We start from the raw sequence: 23,861 nt of genomic DNA, 5'->3' as shown, positions 1-23,861 counted from the left end.
CAGCCACATTTTCTGGGTTATTATTTTATGAATGCATCCAGTTTTCATTCAATCTAGCCTGATCTGAACTTTCCGCTTCACTACAAACACAGTTAGAATGAACAATCATAAACTTGAAGCTTAAATCTGTGTTTTCGCATGCCAGGCTAGAAGCTATGTGTTATATGGAGCCTGTTAGTGTTTGATGCACAGTGTTTCCACTCAGTATGCCAGAGCATGGCCACATGCAAGCCAGGCCCACTTAATGTCAGCCAAAACCAGAGTCTCAGTCTCCTTCACTTCTTTCCTCACCACAAGATTTAGACTTCTGAGGGGCAGTCCAACCGAGAGGGAAAAAAATGTTGTAAACTTATTTGCTGGTGAATAAAAAAAAAACACTGCAGATTCTATTCAATTATTTATGCTTCTGTGGTTTGTAGTAGAGACGGTTTGAATTATACTTTATCATGCTGTGTCTTTTTGCACTAAAAAAACAAAAAAATGCAGCGTATAGATCTGGCCTCCAACAGTTCCACTTCAAAGTTGTTCAGCAATGATTTTGAATAACTTCATCCCCCCCAACCTGAGTGCATGTTGTCTCCTCCTCAATGCTCATTCTTTCAATTAATAGCAAAGCAAAGAGACGCCTGCTTTCCTTTTCTCTTGCCAGCTCTGGTTCCAATTTACACAGAATGAGGGAGAAAAAGAGAGCTTATGCACAAAAGCCAACTCCAAAGACAGTTTACATCACATCTTCCTTTCATCTTTGCTAAACGTCGGATTCAGCAAAACATTCACTTAAAACCATTTCATAATTTAAAACTAAATGGAAACTTCAGACAAACAATGTAATACGCATACAAATGCAACTTGCAAACTAAAGTGAAAATTAGGTGGAATCAAGAACTTCATCGTTGTTCCCCGTGGTGTACCGCCTAACACGGTAGATTCTCTTCCACATTTGTTCACATGTAGTTTCACTCAAAGACTTCAGCAAAAACCAATTCATCATCACATTTAAGTGGAAACTTCAGATGAAAAATGTAATACATGCAAAAATGCCACTTGCAAACTTAAGTGAAAATCTCCCAAAAGTAGGTGGAATCAAGATAAAACTTTAAAGTGGACCTATCTTGCTATATTTGAATAATATAGTGTAGGACCATACCTATATAAGGCATATTTATACTTTTTATTTTTCAAAATACCAAACAGATCATGCATTTTAGCCATTCCTCATTTCGCTCAATTTAACACTGTCTTTGCATGGGCTGATTCTGTGAGAACGGCACCATCTACAGGCCTGGCATATGTACTACAGCGTCTCCAGCGCTTTCGAACGGCAATGTCCGTGGCTGTCTCCTCCTGATTGGTGGAGTTGGCCCAATAGCCATAGCGCCACTTCTGTGACGTCATAAAAGTGTTCAAATCTGGATCAGTCTGTATCAGATCCGTTGCAGCCCCTTTTTAAGAGATTTGGGTATGGAGGAAAATAGTGAGGGTTGTGTTTTCTGACACTTGGTGAGTTCCCTGGAACATCAGGGACATATATTCATGTATAAAAGACGTACAAAAGTGCATTTTGCATGATAGGTCACCTTTAAACTAAAGAGGAACCGTCTTTGTTCCTTGCGGTGCACCGTATGATTTTGTGGTAGTTTCCCTTCTAAATATCTTTGACTAAAGGCTTATCTACGAGGGCTTTCCTATTTACTGCTTTGACTTCAGATAATTCCACGGTCCTTTCCAAAAAAACTCCATATGAAGTTATAATACATCCCTCTCTCAGAGTGCAATGAAATGCAAACAAGTCCCTAAGCCTCTGGATTTAGTCAGGTATAGGTTTGGTCTTATCGGCCTGGGCACGGAACTTTTATGATGATTTGGCTGAGCTCGTCAAAAGCACAGTCCATCGGAAAGGGACGAGTGAGAGCGATGGGAGATAGCTTGTCCCTTATGGCGCGGGGCGACAGGTGTGGAAACACAGCACGCTCTCTCTCTCAGTATAACAGCGAGAGGTGCTTTACAGAAGCTATTGTCTTACACACATATATATGCATGGCTTCACAGGCTTATCCAGTGGATCAGTAACATCCAGCAGAGCGCCGCAGCACCAACAGTTGGCTTTCACTACTCTGTACAGCTTTATGAAATATATCCTAACTTGACATGCGATACTTTGAGACACAATGGAAATGCAATCAAGCAACAGTGTGATATTAAGTCAGAAATGCTATGGCAGTTGGTTTTATTGCACTCTTTTATTTAACAGCATATTTGATATCGCCTATCACATTATTATTCTAAGAAATCTCTTCAAGCACAGCTGTAAAATCAACTCTCTACAGTAGGTTTTTCAAAGTGATTTGTGTCATACAGCATAGCTTCGGTAAATCATGTTTTATAACCCTCTGTGTACAGCAAGGCAGCTCTTCCTTCTAATTATGTTAAATGACAGCCAGACTTGTGTCGTTCCTGAGCCACACACGCAAGACATCTTCTTTATTCCCCAAAAACTGAAAACACTGACAAAAGATGTTCTATTCATCAAACAATCTAAATCAGTTTAGGAGGTTTGAAAGCTGAAAATGTTTAAGATTCTGGCAATAAAGCAAATACCTCACCTCCCCCCACAAGGAAACCAGGGCAGTCAGTATAGTTTGACAATCATGTAGACATGTGACCAGTGACCACATACGCAAAAAGGACAGGGCTGCACAATTAGTTGACATTTTATGAAATTGGAATAATGACTAATGCAATATCTCAATTGCTGTAGGGGCAATATTTGGCAAAGGTCACATGTGGTAACGTATCTGAATGAAAGTCCCAGCCTGCAAAACTTCTGTTCTACAGACTTAATACAAAAAATCCTTGTTTGGTACAGACCCTCTTAAAATAATAATTGTAATGCATTTTCTTAATGAATATTTATAATACAAATAATAATTTCCTCTACAATCACAAAGCAAGTCAAATTTCATTTATATAGCCCCATATCACAAACACATTTGTCTGGTCTCTATATATCAACAAATATAAATAACAATGTATTTAGATTTAGATTCAAATAAGAATGTAAAATAAATCAAAATACAGGGTGTAAATCGTGTGAAATTTACAATATCAGTCAATATAAAGGCAATAAAAATAATGTTCCCAGTCGTCTAGCCCTAAACGTTACCCACATTTGCAACAAAACTTGTGCAGCACCTTTAACATCAGTCCACGTAAAGATCGTGATTCCTCTACCTTTGTCTTGGGGGGGCGCTGCGCCACCCCAACGGAGCCTTGAAGGTGTTTTTTAATTTGTTTTTATTATTGTTATTATTTTTATTTTTATATATATATATATATATATATATATATATAGCGCCAAATCACAACTGAAGTAATCTATCTACGGTCACTTTTTGCATTGAACTCTTTTATTAAATAAACTAAACGCTTATGTTATTTATTCAATTTATGTGCATGTTTCGGTGTGTCCACTGCATTGCTTTGCACATCCACATTCTGTCCTCCGCTCTGTTTCTGAAGGGCGGGGCTCTGCTCCGACACTCACAGAAAGTGCGGAAGAAAGGAAGAGAACAACAAAGTGTAAAAAATAAATCTGCATTATAGCCCCGAGCTCTGCTGTTGGTCATTTAAGTCCCGCTCGTAATTTCCACATATCCCCCCCCCCCCCCACTGTTCAAAATCCCGTTTTTGTCCCCCCACTTTCAAATTTGTTTATTATTATTTTTTAACCTCCTCAAGCCGTCATCGTCACGGAGTAGCAGGATACACAGCCTGCCTAGGTGGACACGCGCAAACCCGAACCCGAACACGAACACAAACGTAGTGTGCACATTCTAAAAATAGCTCACCGATGATGAGCAGGTACCGCGGTTTTGAGTTTTCAAACCCTTTGGCAGTCTTTTATATGACATGGAGATAACGTATAGCCGGCTAGCATAGCAGGGTTAAGTGTTCAATGTTTCTTCTCAAGTGCATCTGAGCGACGCGTGAACATCAGGTCAGACCCCCTGACCCTCTCACTCCGCAGCTGAAGTAATGACAACAGCAGCCATTTAGAAATAGAAATCCGCAGGGAGCACACAGAGCTACCGTGGAGGGAAAACTGCGATTGCGGAGAATATAATAAAGTGTTGTGTGTGTGGGTCAGGTTATCATTATGGATGTGTGACAATGTGTTATACCATGAAATATCGAGTGTCACTTGGGGATACAACACAGGAAGGAATGTTGCACAATGTTTAGAAACAAATGAGTTCCTTGTGCTTTATTGAAGTTGCTGCATATTGTATTTACATTCCTCTGGAATAGGATTGAGGTTGTTTACTTATTATTGTGGGCAAGTGTGGCAGACCGACATGGCATACTTTCTTCACACAGCTATTCTTCTTCTATACAAGTAATTTGTTAAACACAATTTACTGTTTTGCTGGTTTTAAGCGACCGCTAATGTGTGACTATGATTCACAATTAAAGTCTGTGAAATTACATTTTCTGAATTATGCAAAGAAACATGCAAACATAATGTAACCTTGTGGATTGAGAGTACAAATATGGAATTTTTCCTGTAGTTTCAGATGTTGTGTATTAGCAGTGGATAGTGGTAATTGGAGCTGACTGCAGCAGACAGTTCTACTTAAGTCTGTGTGTGTGTGTGTGTGTGTGTGTGTGTGTGTGTGTGTGTGTGTGTGTGTGTGTGTGTGTGTGTGTGTGTGTGTGTGTGTGTGTGTGTGTGTGTGTGTGTGTGTGTGTGTGTGTGTGTGTGTGTGTGTGTGTGTGTGTGTGTGTGTGTGTGTGTGTGTGTGTGTGTGTGTGTGTGTGTGTGTGTGTGTGTGTCTCCTCTCTATGAAGCCCAGTCTACAGCAGGATTTGGCTCCCATGGCCTCTCGTAGTAATTGAATGCAGAGAGTGGGTGTCATTTGTCCTGTGTCCCTCTGGGGAAGGCACTCTTGCTCTGACAGATTTCCCACAACTGCAAATGGGGCGACTGCGCCTCAGGAGTTTTCCACTGGCTCTCTCTCCCTGCCTTTTGTGTGAATAATTTATTTACTTTTGTCAGTGATAGAGTGGTGATATGTAATTCGGCTCTGGCTAGTGAATCTGGTTCAGGTTAATTCAAACACTGTAATGACAAGATGTGATAAATACACAGCTCTTGTTATGTCAAAACAATGAAATCTTGGAATGTTCTGAAAGTGCGTTCACACCGCTGTTTGACTGATGTGTCACTCTCTTCTGACAAGGTTGGGGGGATATGGAAAAAAAAGGGAAAGAGCATGATATATTTGACAAAATACATCATTATTGTATAGGATTGACCATTAATGCTTTCACCAAACATGTACACATTGAGATTTTTTGATAAATATTCATCAGTAAAACCAACAATGACTAAGAGACTATAGACAAATAATAGAACTTTTAGAATAGTCTAGTTAGTACATTTAGAAAATGTAATTCCTTTACTGTAAAAAACGGTAAAAGACAACACTTTAATCATGTTAGGATATTCACAATCTTAGTTCACATATTTTCTCATACAGTACAACAATGCAAAATATATTTAATATACAGTATATATATACAATATATTGCTTAAAAAAGTTGTTTCTTACTGTCTGCAGTTGTCTTGACCCGGCTATAGCTTTAAAGCTACATTCACATGACATGCAGTCAAACAGCTCTGCGCTGTCGTAGCCAATGTGTTTCTGTGGTGCCCCCCCCGACGAGGTGGAAGCGCTACACTCAGCAATGCGCATAGCTGGAAATTTGTCACTGATTTCAAATGATTTCAACTTCAACTAACTTACTGCGGAACTTTTGACGCACAGCCAATCGGATGAGAACTTAATGAAACGGCACAAGCTAGCAGGGGACTAGCCGAAACAAAACTTGATTGGCTGTTTTACTGCAAGACTATGAGCCCAACTTAGCAGTGATCAAATCATGTGAATACAGGTATTAGACTGGCAACGTTAGGCAAGTTGTGTTTAATGTGTATTTCTCAGTGTCTATCATACAATCACATCATTTCGATTAACAAAAAAGGTGGTATATGCTGTATTATAACCTGTTAAATGACAGTTTATGCCAGTGAATGCAGGCAGTTCCTTTGCTTCTGGAGTGACTCTTCCTTTAGTTTTCCGAAAACAGCATCATATGACTGTATTAAACATCTTCAACTCTTCCAAAGGAACATGCCAAACAAATCTATTTATCAAAATGTTGATTCGTGGTTGAAGACACGTGTCTACTAGGAGTGTATTTATGGTCAACTTTTTGCAGCCAACCAACTTGATGCTCGCTAGTTCGCTTTTTATGGTTGGCATTTGTTTGTGAAATGTCAATTATGAAAAGTAATCCAGACAGAACAATATACTGGAAGTCTTTTGAAATACAAACACGTATCTGTTAGCTCACTCTATACCTGATTGTCCTTGAGAGAAGTCATCCTTTGAAATGAGGCCCATCACAAGGTTTCTACAACGGTTTTAGGTGAGGATGTTGTTTGAATTTTGTGTGTTTCTTTATTTAGAATCAACAGTTGGAAGCTGTTTATTTTACCATTTGTGTCAATGTGGCTGTTGTAAAACCCCTCAAGGCCACAAGTGTAATTACGGTCTATAAACAAACGTGACTCGAGTGTTCTTGAGCTCTAAACCCCGTCTCTGCTTGCAGACTGTAAAGTAATTTGGAATAAAATGGAGAAGATGTAATGGGAAATGGGAAAGTGCACAGTAGCTCCTGCATAATGTGTGCTTACACAGGAGTTTTGTAATTAGTTGGAGGAGGACAGCACTTATTTCACTGTCTGGTGAATGAGGCAAAAAGCTGTCTCTGGTAAATGGTCTCAGGTGTGGAGGGAAGCTAAGCTATATCTCAGGCAGCTTGACAGCGTGTTCCGCTTGGCTTTACAGAAAAAAGCGGAAAGCAGACGTACAGTATGGATAGTAGGTCAGCTGAACTTTTCTATGTCTCCTTGATAGAGGAGATATTGATTTTGAACCTTATTTTCAGTGAGCGTCACTGAACTGTAGCACCTCGTATAACTCCAGAGGAAGAGGAGCAGCTGACACGTAGCAGTCTCTACTAGCCCTGGTATAGCCTTACCATAACAATCTATATTCACTTTGGACACGCCTTCTGTGCAAGTCTAACATAATGAAACTAAAGCATCAAATCAGTCAGGAAGACTACCTCAACATTGATTCACTACATTTAATTAACTGATTATGGCTGTCCACTTTTAACCAACTACATTTTGCCACTATCTCCAACAGCCAATCATTGCGCTCCAGTTAAACTTTAAACTGTGTCAAATCCAAATGTATTATAGACACATAGACAATTTACAAATAAAAACAATACTATCTCCCCCATCCCAGGTAATAACCAGAGGAACACATAGATTTGTGATTAAAAATAACACTTAATACCAGCACATGTATGTGTGTATATAAATAAAAATAAGAATACACTTATAATAAAATTAAATTCAGTTAAAGGTGGGGTAGGTAAGTTTGAGAAACCGGCTCGAGAAATACTTTTTGTTATCTTCCATGGAATGCTCTTAACATCCCGATAGCAATGTATATCTTAAGTGCTTTGACATCTGTGGAAGCCGTAGCGCTGTAAAAAGCACGACCAATCATTTTAGCCGGCCCGGCTAAAATACCTGGATGGCCTACCTGCCTGTCAGCCTTCCATCTGTGCACAAACTTATCTCATGCCCTCATTGGTCATGTGCGCATTTGTGTGTGTTGGAGGAGGGGCTCTGTAAGGAAGTGGCAGATTGTTTCCGGTTGTGTATTTTCAAATTCTGGCGCACTCGAGCTGGTTTCTCCAAAATGTCCTACCCCACCTTTAAAAGCTCAATTAAAAGGTGGCTCTTGAGTTAGCTCTTAAAAGTATGAACGCTCTCTGCTGCCAACAGGTCTTCGGGGAGGCTGTTCCACAGTCGTGGCATCTAATAATAAAGATACGCCTCACCATGGGTCTTTGTTTTCCCTTTGGGTATGATTAAAAGGCCAGTACCAGAAGACCTGAGGTTTCAGGTGTTAATGCTGATTCGCGTCATAGTGCCCAGGTTTGAGCTGATCAGAAGTCCACTCCTTATCAAATCCAGATCTTTAGCATCCATTCCTCCTATCAACATCAGCACCCGTGTCTCGACCCAGGGCGGCTTTCCTATTCTACTTACGGCTGCATCTCCCCCTTAGGATATATGATATCACAATGGGGTCTATTCACCTAAGACTATTTACATTTCTACCATCTTGTGCACATAAATGTTTCATTAATCAAAAGTATCTTCTAATTGAAAAACAAATGACAGGCACATCAGTTCATGGATCCAAAGCTGGAGGTCAAAAATAAGTTTAATTAAAAAAAGAAAAGATGGCTAGACTATTGTTGAAACAGTTGAAATCAGTTAAAATGTCAAGGTGCAGGAATTTGTTTTGGGAACAGAACAAGGGGCAGCTGCACATTGCTGCTTGATCTAGATCTAACACGCTTTATCAAAACAGCAGGTGTGCACTCATCAGACAGATTCCAAGTACTCCATTCTGTTCGGCAATGTTGGATAATTGCCAAGGTCAAATAAATATAAAAACACTTTTAAATATCATGTCGTGTTTTATTTATGCAACATATTTAATAAGAATCAGATGAGAGATCATTCAAATATCACATGCAGGTGTGTTTGTTAGAGTGTGCTTTGAATACATCCGAGGTAACACCCAGCAGGTTGAAGCACACACTGCTTGCAGACCCTATTGGACCCACCAATATTGGACCCAAATGAGAGCAATTAAAAGACAACACAGTGTCTTTTTGTTTGGAGCCAGTCACGCATTCTGTTTCACACCATTGATTTTTTGTACTGGATGAGTAAGTGTTTCTCAGAGGAAGGAAGCACATCCAGTGTACATTAATTGTTTTTTACTTTGAAGTCTGAGAGTCTTATGTCACATACATTTGAAAAATACCGTAAACTTCACTAATGCAAATTGACTCTTAATAATATTTGGTATGCCTTTGGTTATTAAGAGAATGCCTTTGATCATTCAAGCCTAAAGCATGTATTTATTTCCCTCTTACAGCAAGGCACTATTCAATAAGCTAAACCCTATGGATGTGGATTTGCACACTCGGAGAACAAGAAAAACAACTTTGTGCCAAATGTAACAGGATCTCAGGAGTTTTTGTTTCCATTATGATCCAAGGGCGGCTCATCCCCTCTAACTAATCCAACTTGACATCCAGCACCAGGGTTACCTCCACCTTCTATACTTAAAACACATGACCACCCTTTTTACAGCACTCTCAGTAAAGAGCTGTGAAAATGAAGACGTTTCTTCTAATTTCACACTCGGTGCTTGATCGTTAGGCTCTTATTATGCCCCATTTGCTTCCCTCCACTGGCTGTGATGAACACGGGGCAAAGAGGCCATGACAGGAAAAAAAGGGGCCCTCCATCAAAACACATTTTGTTAGGGGTCTTTTTTAGCCCGGATCAACCCCTTCCCCCCACGTCACCGCCAACACTTTTCCCTGCAGTTTCCCCTGTCTGCGTCCCTCATTAGCAGCAGCCCCCACCTGTCTCCTCATTCCGTTTTTATCAAACTGCGATTGTCCAACGCTCTCTGCTCAGTACAAGCAGACTGCCCGCTTTGGTTTAATTGGCCCACAGCTCCCCCCACTGCTCCTCAACAAGTGGGAAGGTCAATGGCTGCTCATGACCTGGGATGATGATGTCTGCCAGTATGGGCCAAATGACAGATTTATCCTTAAACCACACCAGCAAGAACCTGCAGCTAGCATGCGGGTAGCTGTATTTATTTAAAGCTTCTCGACATATTTCTAATTAAAAAACGCTCTTGAAAGTGTTTTGGTAAGACCACTTACAAATTAAATGTGCCAAGTCATACGAGCTGTAGAAAAGAGAAGAAAAACATTTTAATATGATGTGATTTATTGTGTGTATATGTTTATTCACAACTTTAAGGACAATAGTTTTTCTTTTAGCTAATAAGGACTAAAGGGTCACTAAGACACAAATCAAAAATACTTATTATTTTTCTTTTTGTTGGTTAAGCTGCATTCGGTTTACTCTCATTATAATTTGTTCTATTATTTTTGGCCGCACTTCAGTCCTCTGTTTTGGTTGGCTCTTTTGATGGTTTGGATTTGAGTTTGGGTCGAGCCAGGCATCACATTGACTCAGTGTTTATTAGGACACGGGAATTAAGAACCAAAGTCGTTCTAATTAGTCCGAAAGTGTTTGATATAACGCCGGTTTCGCAACAAGAGGGGTGACTTTCTTCTCCCAACTCGTCAAAATCTGTAAAAATCCTCACTAAGTGGGCACTAATTTGAGAAATTACATCAGCTGTGAAATGAAGAGTGAAGCTGGGGAGGTCGAGCTGTGGAAGCAGTAGAGGGTGCAGCTGATTCACAGTGGCTCTGGGGGGGTGAGAGCAGCATTTCTTCTTAGCTGAGAAGCCGGGGTCAAGGTCACGACCTGCTTGGTGGTTAAAGCGCATGGTGTTTAAAGCTGGTTTGATCCATGGCCAAGGGCCAGGGAAAACCACAGAGGCTGCATCTGGGGTCCGTACAGACAGAGCAAGGACTCCAATTGGTGTGTAATACGTGGACTTTGAAGCTGAATAGCATACTGAAATGTGCCCCTCCATTTTTCTTTATATGATTACCTGTGTAATATGATTATGTCAGTTTAGTGTGACTTTGATATTGGAAAAGTCATGTCATGTTTCCTCAGTGCTTCACTGTAGGGAAAAGAGCTTTCACCGCAATGTCAATAACCCATTACCGTATGTGCTCTGAATGTGTCCCATTAAGACGCAGAATTAAAGTAGGACACGCATATCACATAAACCAGAAACTTTTCTGCTCTGTTCAAGTGTCTTAATGTCACGTCTCCGGTTTCTTTCAAAGCATTACAAGATGTGAACGGTTTCCTCCATGGGAGGAGAGGAAAAGGGAGGGTCAACATCAAAGCGCTCTGCCTGTACAAAGCAAATGTTTTTAACACCCCTTAATACAGTACTCAAGCAAAAATACATGTAACAGTTATTTGCAGCTTCAAATTTTAAAAGGTTAAAAAAAGGCAATCTGATTTAGTCTGTAAGCCAAATAGGGTGTCAAATGAAAATCTGATAATGAAGACCTTACTTTGTTTGATTCACCAGTCAAAGTTAGCCTTGGTACAACACGCAGATCATTCAGACAGCCCTAACATTGGAACTAAATCAATAATCACACAGTTGCTGTTCATCAAAAAATCCCCAATCATCAAAGTATTATTTCTCACACAGATATACCATCTCTTTACTGGTATTGAAATACCAAACAACTTTATTTACTTGACTCAACACTCTGGAGTTAAGGTCAGAGTGAGAAACCTTTGAGTAATATTAAAGGGGCCCTATTATGTTTTTTGGGCTTTTCCCTTTCCTGTAGTGTGTTTCCGTGCATGTAAATGGTCTGCAAAGGCTAACATCCCAAGTTTTCCCTAAACACTCACCACCTTTTTGAACATTGAAGCATGTATATATTTGTTCAAAGTACTGGCAGAAAATACACATTTAGACATGAACATTAGCATTAGCATAATGTGTCCTCTTTAAGCCAAGAAATGTGAGGACACTCTGAAGGCTGTTTTGCATTTCTTCCTTTTAGATGAGTCTAATGCAACTGGTTCATTGGAGATATTTCGTTTCTTTGCACCATCTAATTAATGTAATCAAAACATTGCTTGAGTTGATTAATCCCACTAATCAAAGTATTATAAAGTACGCATGAAAACATTCATGTTATTGCTACCAAATAGGTATCAGCGGGGCTTTATAATGTTCATATTAATTGGAAGCGTGCAGACCGTTTACTGCTTTACAGCTGAATTGTGCCTAATTGGATGAATCAAGTTAACTATGTGCCTAATTACCAGTTTTGTTTTTCATAAAATGTTGTATTTAAGTGTTCTTTTCAGAGCAGTCAAATGTAAACATGCTAACTGACTGTGTGTTTTTGTCTCAACAGTGGGAGGAGGTGAGCGGTTATGATGAAAACATGAACACCATCCGGACGTACCAGGTCTGCAATGTTTTTGACAACAATCAGAACAACTGGGTACGGACAAAGTACATCCGCCGTCGTGGTGCTCAGCGGATCCACGTGGAGATGAAGTTCTCGGTGAGGGACTGCAGTAGCATTCCCAATGTGCCTGGCTCCTGTAAAGAGACATTTAACCTCTATTACTACGAATCTGACTCGGATACAGCCAGCAGGAACTCCCCGGCCTGGATGGAGAACCCCTGGATCAAAGTGGACACCATCGCAGCAGACGAGAGCTTCTCCCAGGTGGATCTAGGGGGCAGAGTGATGAAGATCAATACTGAGGTCCGGAGCTTCGGCCCTGTGTCACGAAACGGCTTCTACCTCGCCTTCCAGGACTACGGCGGCTGCATGTCGCTCATCGCTGTTCGCGTCTTCTATCGGAAGTGCCCACGTATCATCACCAACGGGGCGTTGTTCCAGGAGACGCTGTCGGGAGCAGAGAGCACCTCCCTGGTGGCTGCACGAGGTGTTTGCATCCCCAACGCAGAGGAGGTGGACGTGCCCATCAAGCTGTACTGCAATGGAGATGGAGAATGGATGGTTCCCATTGGACGCTGCATGTGCAAGGCTGGGAACGAGGCTGTGGAGAATGGGACTGTCTGTCGAGGTATGTTCTGCTCTTATAATGCTTTTCTTAAATCTGCTAAGCCTTCTTCTTTCATAATAACATGTCAAAAGGATGTTTATTCCTCACTGTAAACTACTCCAGGGGAATATTCAATTGATATAAGCGACTGATACATGGTCATGGATTAAAGAAACATGATGGAAGGTATGCATTCTTTGCATAAATTACCCTTATTGAAGCCATCATATTTTTATAAAGATGATTTATGTTTATTTATAACAGAAATGCGCAGATGAAAATGGCAAAAATGATGCCTCGGGCTTGATCTGAAAATATACAGCTGCTGTGGCTGCAAAACATGTTCAGTCAATCTTTTCTCAGCTGACATAAATGGATTGGAGTTGCTCATCATTGGTCGCAAATCATGACAACAGCCTGTCAGGGAAACATATTTATGCACTTCATTTTTTAAACCTCAAGACCTGCGTGTTTTTGTTCTTTCTTGCACACTTTACCAAGAGTACTTTATAAATGCTTCAGCCTACAGAGAAATGCCTCTATTCAAACATAACAGAACTCATGCTTAACATCAATTCAAAGAAAACAGCAATTTCTGCGCTCATCTTTTGTTGATAGAATGCCTCCTTCCCTCCCTGAGGACAAAGAGGATATTTTTCAAAATTGCCTTCATTTTCCTATCAATTGGAATACCTCACAGGCAAATCGATTCTGGCTTTTCAAAAACATCGATGTAGCCAACGTTTACCTGTGCCATGCCCTATCTCCTGTCTGGCAGGTGGTATTTGGTCAACGTGCTTAGGGATCTTGATCAGTTGAAACTGCGTAGCCCGCAGACTGGAGCCGTGCTGCTTCAGCCAACACAACAAACCACCCACCTGCGTTTCAGATCGTGGTGTTGCTGCCTCTCTTATGTGCGCCTGTAATTACAACACAACCCCCGGTGTCTGTGTTGGGAGGGGGAAACGTGATGGGTGCTGCCTCCCGAACACTGCCAGGGCCTGTTCAATGACTACTAATGAGGACAGGCACCAGCCTCCCTCCTTAAGGAATACTTGCCAATAAAAGGGAACATGAATACCGCTACTCTGCTGTAGCCAGCCGCTCTGAATCCACATCCCCACGTCATTACACAAAGCCGCTTGTTTTTTGACCTACATGTAGTTCACTGCGCGAGGTGGATTGGAAACATCTCGGGGGTGTCCTCGGTCATGTCGTTTTGGGCTAAACGGGATTATACAATTAATTTCTGTCAGCGAAGAGCATGTTGATTCATTTATATCCTCACACAGTAGGACTTTTTGACTGAATAGGGTTTTAACCTTCTTAACCTTCTTCCTCTTTGACCTGCTGCTGCACACCGGCTTTGTTAGCCAAGGTCCACGAGAAGAGAGGCTGCCTGCATGCTCTCTTCTTCATCACCCCCACTGCAGTAGTGACAGTTATAGATCTGAGCACTGCAGGGCTCATCGACAAACTGCAGTGACCCTGACAGAAGCACACACTCCTCCTGTACACAGACACATTCCCACCGTTCTGCTCTCCGTCACTTCCCTGATCACGTGACTGGATATTAAAGCTTTATGAAAAGAATGCATTATCTGAGAGTGCAGCTGAAGAATGCTGCAAAATGCTAAGCATGGAGAAGGATTTTATGGCTCCATACAATAGTTATGAGCCTCGGTGCAAACAACCCAGCAGTGTGTATTCTTCTAAAAATCAAACCATAACAGATAAAAAGGATACTATTCGATGCTTAGTTGATGACTCATTGTCGATCCATTCGTCTGAAGCCTCTTTTTGATGGAAGACCACCACCACTCTTGTCATCTTCCTTAACACTGAAAGCTGATATCGGTGTTTGAAAGCTGTGGTCAGTCGCCGCCTTTCAGCTGCCAGAAGTCGGATAATGAATTGATCTATGAAAGATGCGCCTTGGCCTGCTGATATCACGGGGTAATGAATTGATTTGTGAGAGGTGCCCTCTGAGGGGTTTGCAAGATATCCTGTTTCATAGCAGGATTATGGAGCTTCAGAGACATAGCATAAAGCATCCGAGATGAAAGAGATGTTACTGTCATGTTAAGGACGCGACCAATGCTTTGTTCCAACATCCCCGCAACTAAACGTGTAATTACGCTTGTAACAATTAAATCCTTGGCAGGGATCCCGGCAAATAATTATGCTGTCTTGAAATCTGTCAAAATATTGATGGTATAGGGGATGCACACATCAAATTGCTGAAGCTCTGATATTGTCTTACAAGACAGATTAAGTTTCTCCATGTTAGAGGTCCTGATCCACACCAGGGTTTTTCAGAAAAGGGAGATCTTGCTTCCCTTTAGAGCCCCGAGGACACATGGACACATGAGGTCCTGTTTGCCCTTGCTGTTCACTTCCAGAATGAAAAGCATTCTCTTCACTGGTGCACAATGAGAGCCATGCTCATGGGTAGAATTGCAAACTCGCTTAACAATGCCCATGTGTGCTTTATCACTGTAATCTGATCATCTAACCCCATGCTAGTGTGAGTTCAAGGGTCTCCGCTGTGGGAGCGTGGCTCCCGTTATAGTACAGTGAAGATTCAGATGGAGACAATCAGTCACAGCTACACTAACAGCTGGAGTCATCTTTTTGTTGTGTTTTTCTTAATTACTGTGTTTGGTCAGGAAGGGAAAGCATCGTAAAACGCAGCGCCACATTTCGTGTGGCCCTGTGGTCCAGATTTGTTGGAACAATAGTCAACACATAACATCACACAGCAGGACGGTGGATACTAAAGTGCAACTGTTACATGTTCTGCACGCTCTTCCACTTATGTGCAGTTAAATAATCTTGCCGGTGAAACCAATCTGGTTGCCTCAGAATATTTATATATATATATTTGAAGAATAAAAAGAAGTACATTGCACTGCATTTTGTATACAGTGTTTTACTGTAGATAATCAGATTACAGTTCCTGATGTTAAATGCTTGTTGGAGAAATGTGTAACAGAGATGCACTTGCAAACATGCCTCCCCAATGGACTTACTGGAGCACATTCTACTATACATGCACGACAGTCATGTACTGCTCTGATTGTTGGGGGGAGTGTGTGGGACAGAAACTTTTGGATTTTAGCGTTTGCAGACCGTTTACATGCACACAAACCTATACAGGAACTACAGGAAAAGGAACACCAATGAGCAGAATAGGTCTGCTTTAATCTCTTGGTGAGGTCTCGGTAGTATGGCTGCTCGGAATCGAGGCTCCTGCAGTTGCACCCAGAACAATTAGATTAAGGCTTCAGTAATTCTTCAACCTAATGCGGTTGTAGATAAAGAGAGTTAGGGGGATCGAGTGCAAAGGCAGGTGCCATGATTGGATAGGCATGATTGCATGGAAAAGAGAAGGGGAGGAGGCGAGGGCAGGAAATGAGTCCCCCTAACCCACTGTCAGAATCCCAATTATTGCAGCCTCTTCGTCTGGAGAGGATTTGAGGGTGGAAATCAGCGTAGCACAGACAAATCCATGCTGCCGCCTTTATTTCCCTGGGTGCCTGTGCCTTTAATGGCAGCTCTAATTGACTAACAGCGCACGTGGGGCACAGCCACGCTGATGACTGGATGTCAGTCTTCCACTCTGGAACAAGACACAAAGCGAAAAACAAAACAAACACACCCCCTCAAGGCTCTTGCTGCATTGTACATTGTGCAAACAGAGATGAAAGAAGGTTTGCATTTGGCTGCGGTAACGGGCGGCGCGAGAGAGTGAGTGGGAGAAAATAAGGATAAGAGAGCGGGAGACCAAAATGTCAACAGTCTGCCTACACAATAGGCACTCACATAATATTATGTGTTTGTAAGTAAAAGCCACACTTATTCTCTTAGATTGATGGTGGCTTCGGGTGCTGTTAGGAGAAGATCGTTTAGTTAAGTATAAGGCATACAAATTGGTGTCTGAGCAGATGCTGCAACATTTGTCTGTTCAATGATCTCATAGACAACATTACTTAATTTCTGCACCATAGGCAATATCACTTAATTTCCATTAGTGTGCCTTTCATTTGAAACCCAATAAAGGTTGATTTGTGTTTGATAGAGATAGACACGGTGTAGGATGTCGTAACAGCAGGAGGCAAGCAGACGAGCTTTAAGACATCATGTCATCCTGTCCGCAGAGGCCCCTGGGGAACATTCAGAACCTTTATCCCCTCTTCCCCACTGTGATAGGATTTCAGTATGGCCAGGTGCTTTTTTTCCCTCTGTCTTTCAGTCTTTTCTGTTCCTGCACACATCCATATAGCAGGAGAAAGAGCGGGGGAGCCATTCATGAGAGGAAGGAAGAAACCTAATAAGTGAAATCTTCCATACAGCCCTTCTTATACAGTATACATTACAGCATAGTTATTGAACCAATGACATTACATGCCTGAATACATATGCATACATGTACCATGCTATCATGTGCACACATTGGAACATTATATATACCCACACAGAGGAACTCTTTATCATCCTCGTTTTCACAGCACATTCATCACATGCGGACGTGATAACGTGACCTGCGATCCCTGCGAATCTCCCTGAACTCAAAGATCACGGCCTGTTAAGCCCGTAAACGTTTTCCATGTGTTTCAGCACATGCTGGTCTCTGCTCCACATGCCCCCTCTGTCACACTCCTCCTTATCCCACACTATATTTTGAATCTCAAATGTAGGCTCTATGACCTCTAACAATACCAAGACCTTTTTTAAATATGTTTTTGGTCATCTGTGGAGGCTTCCTGCAGGTCTGGTTCTTGCTTGTAACACCTATTCCTGTCTTACCCTGAGCCCCGTGATACCAGAGCCTGATGACCACAGACTGGTGTTTCTCCATGTGGGAGAAACTGGGTGACAACCCTGAGACCTTTTGCTTTAGTTTGATACATTTACCTTAGTGAGACTGTAGGGACTTTAAGGAAGTGAGAGCCCTGCAGTGTGTACTGTAGAGATCCTTCCATATGTGCCTCCCTTTTTCGTCAGGGACAAGGCTGGGGCTTTGTCAAAATAACCCCTCATGTGCGCTCTCTTAGATGTCCTCGCATCGCGTCCCGTCAGAGCCCTTTCGACTAAGGGAGACTGATTGATCAAGCATCTGTCTGGATAAAAGAGGAGAAACAATCGGGCTCACTGTTTAAGACAGGACTCCTTGGGGAGTATCAGTGACCTTGTTTTCCAATGATATATTAGAACTCGGTCAACATGGGGAGAAAATGGTGGTGTTGTATGCCGTTGACCTACATTAGAGCTATTCTAAATGTGACAGCGAAGAGAGAAATAATATTCATTCCTGGCATTGGTGGGATATGCCACATGCAGTCTGTTGCTGTAGTATTCAGGAGATGAGCACACAATGTTAACCCCTTGGTCATTCACTAAAATGTTCAGGTTCATATTTATATTTTGTGCTTCTACCGTGACATGTTTCCATGCTTTAATGTTCGTAAAGGTCTTTATTTTTCTCATACTGCCTGTGCTGCAGCACCTCTTTTCACCCAAAGCTGGCTGGCTTTGTTGTGATTGGTCAACCTTTTAGAGACGTCCCACCCCATAGCCTATTGTATTAAGTACAATGTGTTGGAGCGCCAACAAGTAGAAGTGTCTTCCGTGACATAGTGATGTCACTATGTTATGGAACTAATCAAAGGAGTCCAAATGAGGTGTTCAGGAAGGTCGGGATTGTATGGGAGAGAAACTCCCTCTTTTGGGAACGTCAGGATGGTTTGCCTTTGCGGACCACGTACATGCACAAAAAACAACATAACACACTACAGGAAAGGGACAACTCCAGAAAGGTAAAATAGGGCCCTTTTACTGTATGTCTATATTCTCCATCACACTGGAGGGTTATTTAATCCCATACAACATCATAGTATTGCAGCATAATACGCTCCGCACATAAAGGTGCATACTGTTGTTGCATGTGCTCAACCTGAATATGTGCCCAGACTTTGAAACTACAAAAACATCTGTTAGTTATATAATTCGCCAGCTATTCATTGTGTTGCTGCTCAGTTATGTTGAATTATTTGACAGTTGGTTCCTTTGAGAAGAACTTTGACTTCAGTGTGTAACAGCCCCTCACTTTGACTTACTATACCAGCAAAACCTGGAATTGTTCTTTCTGTGCGTAGAATAATCCAGAAGTACAATGGAGTCTAAAATAAGCAACATTACCCGCCAACAGAGCTCTCTCGCCTGTTAAAATACAGGTTATCAAAAATTAACCAGCGGCATTGTGAGGCGGAGATATGGGAGGGTAGAGATGGATCAGAATAGAAAGGCAACAGGGGAGAGAAATATTAACAAAGACACTGGAAGAGCTTTTTATTTTTTTTGCTCCCTTTTCGTCTTCTTCTCTTATCAGTGTGAAACGCCTCAATGCCCGTCAAGATACTGCGCTAATAACCATGAGAGATCATCTCTTCTGAGCAGCCTTAGGAAGACTTCACAGAGTGTTACTGTTGTGAACTTCCTTACTGCAGTATTTCTTTCATTTCAACGTTTTGACTTCAACTGAGGGATTACTTAGAAGATTTCCTGATACAGCTCCTTTCAAAACAAATTAAATTATTCTGAAAAAGTGTGGTTGTCAAATTAATAAAAGGCTGCTTGCCTCAGTACTTGAAAATAATATTTTCTTTGTAGATATTTTTGACTGTCCCGTGAGAAAGCCCCTCCTTCCATCTCTAACATTTAACAACTTTAAAATGCCCCTATAATTGTTTGCCTCTACTGTGACATTTACATGTTTTAATGTCTAAATGAGCTGGAACTCTAGCCAATAGAAGTGTGTTTGTTACATAGTGATGTCACTATGTTACAGAATTAAACAAAGGATTTCAATAGAGGCTTTTATAACACATAAAGAGAGAACCCCTAAGGGCATAATAGCGCCCCTATACATATGGAGGAGATGCGCATACAAGTTGTTAATTCAAAGTGTCTTTTCCTGTACATCTTAGATTACTTTCCGGACAATGCGAGGTCTACTTTGTTTTGTGCCATGACTCAGCATGCACTGTAAATCTCTGAGATGTCGATATCTCTCTCTCGCAGTGTCATTAAGATAAATTCCTGTGCATTTAATTGCTTGGAAATCAAACTGATTTAGATGCCGAAAGTCCACCCTGCCGTTCTCAATGGAAAATAGAAAGGCTGGGTTAAATGAACAGCTCATTCCAGTGCATGAGACCAAATAAGAAAAACCAACAAACGGAAAGTATCCTTCGACTCAAGGGGCAACATCTCTGTTAACCTCAGTGAATCCCTATGAGGTGATCGTGTCCACACAAGCTGTATCTACTCACCGGGGCCTCTGCACTGTTTGAACAAAATCAACAACCAAATCAAGCAGTTTGTATTGAGATTTATTTTACTTTGGGTTTAATTCCGAATTGTTTAGAAATCCCCCGGCTAATGTCAACTCTAAAGTTGGACGAGTATAGCAAAGGTTTCCGTCATCATGCTCCCCGGGAGGTTTCCGAGTGGTGTTTGAGTTGGAAATTGAACACATGCCTTTTTAAAGCTCCGTCAATGTGAAGTGAAGCTCTCCCCTGTCGAGAGCCACCGCTGCAGGACTGTGCTTTGTTTTCTTTGCCAGGTGTAACCTGTGACTTCCTGACTTCTGAGTATACTGGTTAATATGTTTTTGGTCAATAGAGATATTGCTTTGTCCTTCGCTATATTAAGTATCAAGACCCAGGGGATATTAATGAAAGAGTTACACCTACAAAGTGTGAATCACTACAAACTGAAATCATTCCAGATAGGTATCTATATCAAGTTCAGATAACAGTGAGATTATTATCAGGTCAAAAGAAGGCCTAATAATGATCCACTTAACACGAGTCTACAGACACGCTAGCACCTCTGAGGGGCTTTTTGCTCGGCTGCTTATTCTAACAACTTTCTTTAGCCTATTCACATCCTTGGTAAGCTTTTTAGCATGCTAACTTTTGTGAAAGTACAACACCATTGGCCAACCCACTGGTGTTTCTAGAGGGAAATCATCCATTTAGTAGATGTCGATATATTTCTCATGGGAAGTGAGCACTGGTGGCGCTAAAGAAAAAATCAGTTGATCTGCAAAGTCAATACGATTCATCTTCTGTACCCAGTAACCTTCTGTACCAAATGTCATGCATTTATTTTTAAGACAGTTTAGTGTGGATGAAAGCATTCAAGCAAGCGATACACAGATACTCCTAGTAGGCGATAAACTGTAAAAAAAAAAGACAGAAAAAAGGCAATAAAAGGGTATTTGGTGAACAAAAATACTTTACTGAGGGCTCAATTTGAACACGAGCTGTTCAATTTTTCAAAGATTGGATTTGTACTCCGTCACACTCTGTTGATTGTTAGCAGTATTTAATAATCTCACGCCATACTTTTGCTTGTTTATCACAGTACCCAATTAAAAGGGTAATTTTGCAGGATGAGCCTGCTTGATGCTGGGCAGGAAAACAATCTTGGCTCCAGTGGCCTGGTTTAATTGTTGAAAGCTGGTTGAGGGGGGGATGGTTTTGCTGCAGGGGACAGCTCAGGTTTGTAAAATGGACTACTTACAGAATTTTCTGGATGTTAAAACTTTTTACTTCCCTTTGGGCAGCGACTAAGCAAATAAATTACTCAATATAATGAGCTGTTCAAGTCTCCTGAGGAATTCCCAAGCTGAAAGGTATGGTTGGACACGCTTTCTCTCATTCTTATAACTCTTGTGAAGAACTGGGTTCATCCAAAGGATACGTTTTTTTTTACCCTAGCCTTGGCAGATGAAAGGCATAGCACATTCAGCTAGGCTAATCCCTATCTAGTCAATTAGATTATTCCTACCACTACATTGTTAAATGTACCAGTGGTTTAAGGGTGAGAATAATCTCCCCACGTTACGCATCTCCCTCCTGTTCTTCCCTTCCACCTCTTGTTCCTCGAGTTGTGATTAGCAATACTTTCCCACAGTTTATACTGTAAAGCCTTTTGGGGATTCTGCTGTTTATACTGGATTTATATAGAGATGTAGGAGGTGAGACTGTAAACAACAAGCTAATGAAAAGGCGGCTCTGTGTTTCCTTGTGCGGAAAAATAACAATCGCTTCCTGTGCACCTCACAGCGTGAGTTTAAGTACAGTGCTGGGATATCATAATGGTTTTATGTCCCCATCATGTTGGAAAATTAGACGTAATTACGCAGTAATTACTTTTTAATAGGCAGAATATTATTACAATTCTGTGTAATTTTAGACACAATAACATTTGACTATGAACTGTAAGCTAAAGCACTTGCAAAAATAGAATTATTTCCATGAGAAGACTTGAGCTGATACGCTTTCTTTACCTAAAAATAGAACACAATCTGCATTCCTGGTAAAGTAGACGCATACAGAAGTGATGGTCCTATATCGTAGTGCAGTATTTCAAACTATAGTTAATTATAAGGCGAAATTCACTACGTCGGTTATTGAATATCCATCACCTCCAAATATTGACAAAAAAAGATAAATATAAAGTACTTTGGGTCAAAATGTATTTTGCTATCTACTTCAAAACACTGTAAATGAAATGTATAGTAGAATCAGGAGTGAAACAGTGAGACACAGCCAACAGACTAAACAAAAAAAAAATCACATACCCAACTCCTCTGGACTGGACATTAACCCCCCGCCAATGTTTACTACAAAGCCTGGATTGGCCTCGCAGTGCATTGATGCCCATGAAATGCTCGCTTCGTGCTGGGACCTGTGTTCTGGTTTATTGTGGTCATCTCAAGGCTGTGTGGTCTCCACAGAGTTGGCGGATCAGGTGGGGGAGAGATCAGTGCATTCTCATGTGCGGGCTGTTTTCGTTCCGCCCCGCCCAACCGACTCAGTGTGGCACCGTCTCGACGCACAGGGCCACCGCTACCTCACCTCCCAGTGCGGGCATCTCTCCTCTGTCGAGTAACAGGCTTAGAGAACCGCCTGGAATACATTAGTCACAGATATTAATGAGGTTGTTTTCATTCTGCTCTCCTCTTGTCTTAGCTTTTTGTCCCTGTGCAAAACAAAAAGGCAGACCTTGTCAGCTCACATGGAGATAGATAAAGTTAAAATAATCCCAAAGGACGGGATCATAGTACAGTGTAGACTGAACTATATCTCTCTTAAAGATGCTTATTATGCTTTCCTGTAGTGTGTTCTTATGTTTCTTGGGCAAGCCCCCCCTGCTTAAAATGCCTCGAATGACATGAAGTTATTTGTTTGGCCAAAGAGTATGTTTCCTCTCCCTTTTGTTTAATTTGAGATGGTTCAGTTAAGGGCTATCAATGGCAGAGATTTCTTAGAAACAATGAAAGCATTTAACTTGGATCATTTGCTCATTACTGGGGGAAAATATGTCTGAGCAAGGTAAAATATTCAATGTGTAAGTATCTAAGATTTAAAGAAACGTATTTGTCCAAACTGCCGTGGCATTAAGGTAACTAAAATGTGTTTACTTTATGGTCATGTGACAGTTTATCTAAACATGAGAACAAAAAGTTCTTCTCAACTGTGTCAAAACTTTTAATCATACAATTGAATACATTTAGAACAGAAATGCCCCCAAAACAGTCATGTCCAATGACTTTTTCTCCATGTAGCATCTTGAAGGGTAACATGATGACATTGACACTGAGCAGAATGTGACATTTTCAGCCACCATGAGGGATATCTCAACTCTCCACAGAGAGAAAACCTCACTAGAGAAGACATTTTTGGAACCATCTGCATCTAAAATAAGCAGGCGCGACTCAAGTGCTGAGCTGATTCGTTCATGTCTCTCATTCCTTGTACAGCTTTGATAACTCCTCCTCGCGACCTTCTTACTAAATATAGGGATTCATGTATTGATTTGGGGAGGCGGTGCATTCACAGCATGCCTCCACCATAATGACCTATTTCAACAGATTGCTTGAAGTGAAGTCGTTTTTTTTCCTTTGTGCACTCTTTGTCTCGAGGCTGCTGGAGGAGGAAGACACAGCCACATGTTCTGAGCAGAGCTACACACAGCACATCTTGGGTGTGTTGCCTAAACCCTGTGTCCTACAAATGAACATTCCCATACAAAACTAAACTGCTGTTCGCATTTACATTTC

General features: G+C 41.3%; 1 protein-coding gene across 4 annotated transcripts in view; it reads left to right on the top strand.

Annotated features, from left to right (window-relative positions):
• The window catches only part of ephb2b (eph receptor B2b), a 131,002-nt gene that overhangs the window by 50,753 nt on the left and 56,388 nt on the right, over window positions 1-23,861 (top strand). For all 4 annotated transcript variants that reach the window (XM_079680942.1, XM_079680940.1, XM_079680941.1 and 1 more), the window contains exon 3: window positions 12,061-12,745. In XM_079680942.1, coding sequence (XP_079537068.1) covers window positions 12,061-12,745 — 685 coding nt within the window. The remainder of the gene's footprint in view (window positions 1-12,060; window positions 12,746-23,861) is intronic.

Source organism: Notothenia rossii (assembly GCF_949606895.1).
Source record: "Notothenia rossii genome assembly, chromosome: 5".
Taxonomy (NCBI): Eukaryota; Metazoa; Chordata; class Actinopteri; order Perciformes; family Nototheniidae; genus Notothenia; species Notothenia rossii.
The sequence above is the reverse complement of the archived record's forward strand: the minus strand, read 5'-3'. Positions and strand labels throughout refer to the sequence as shown.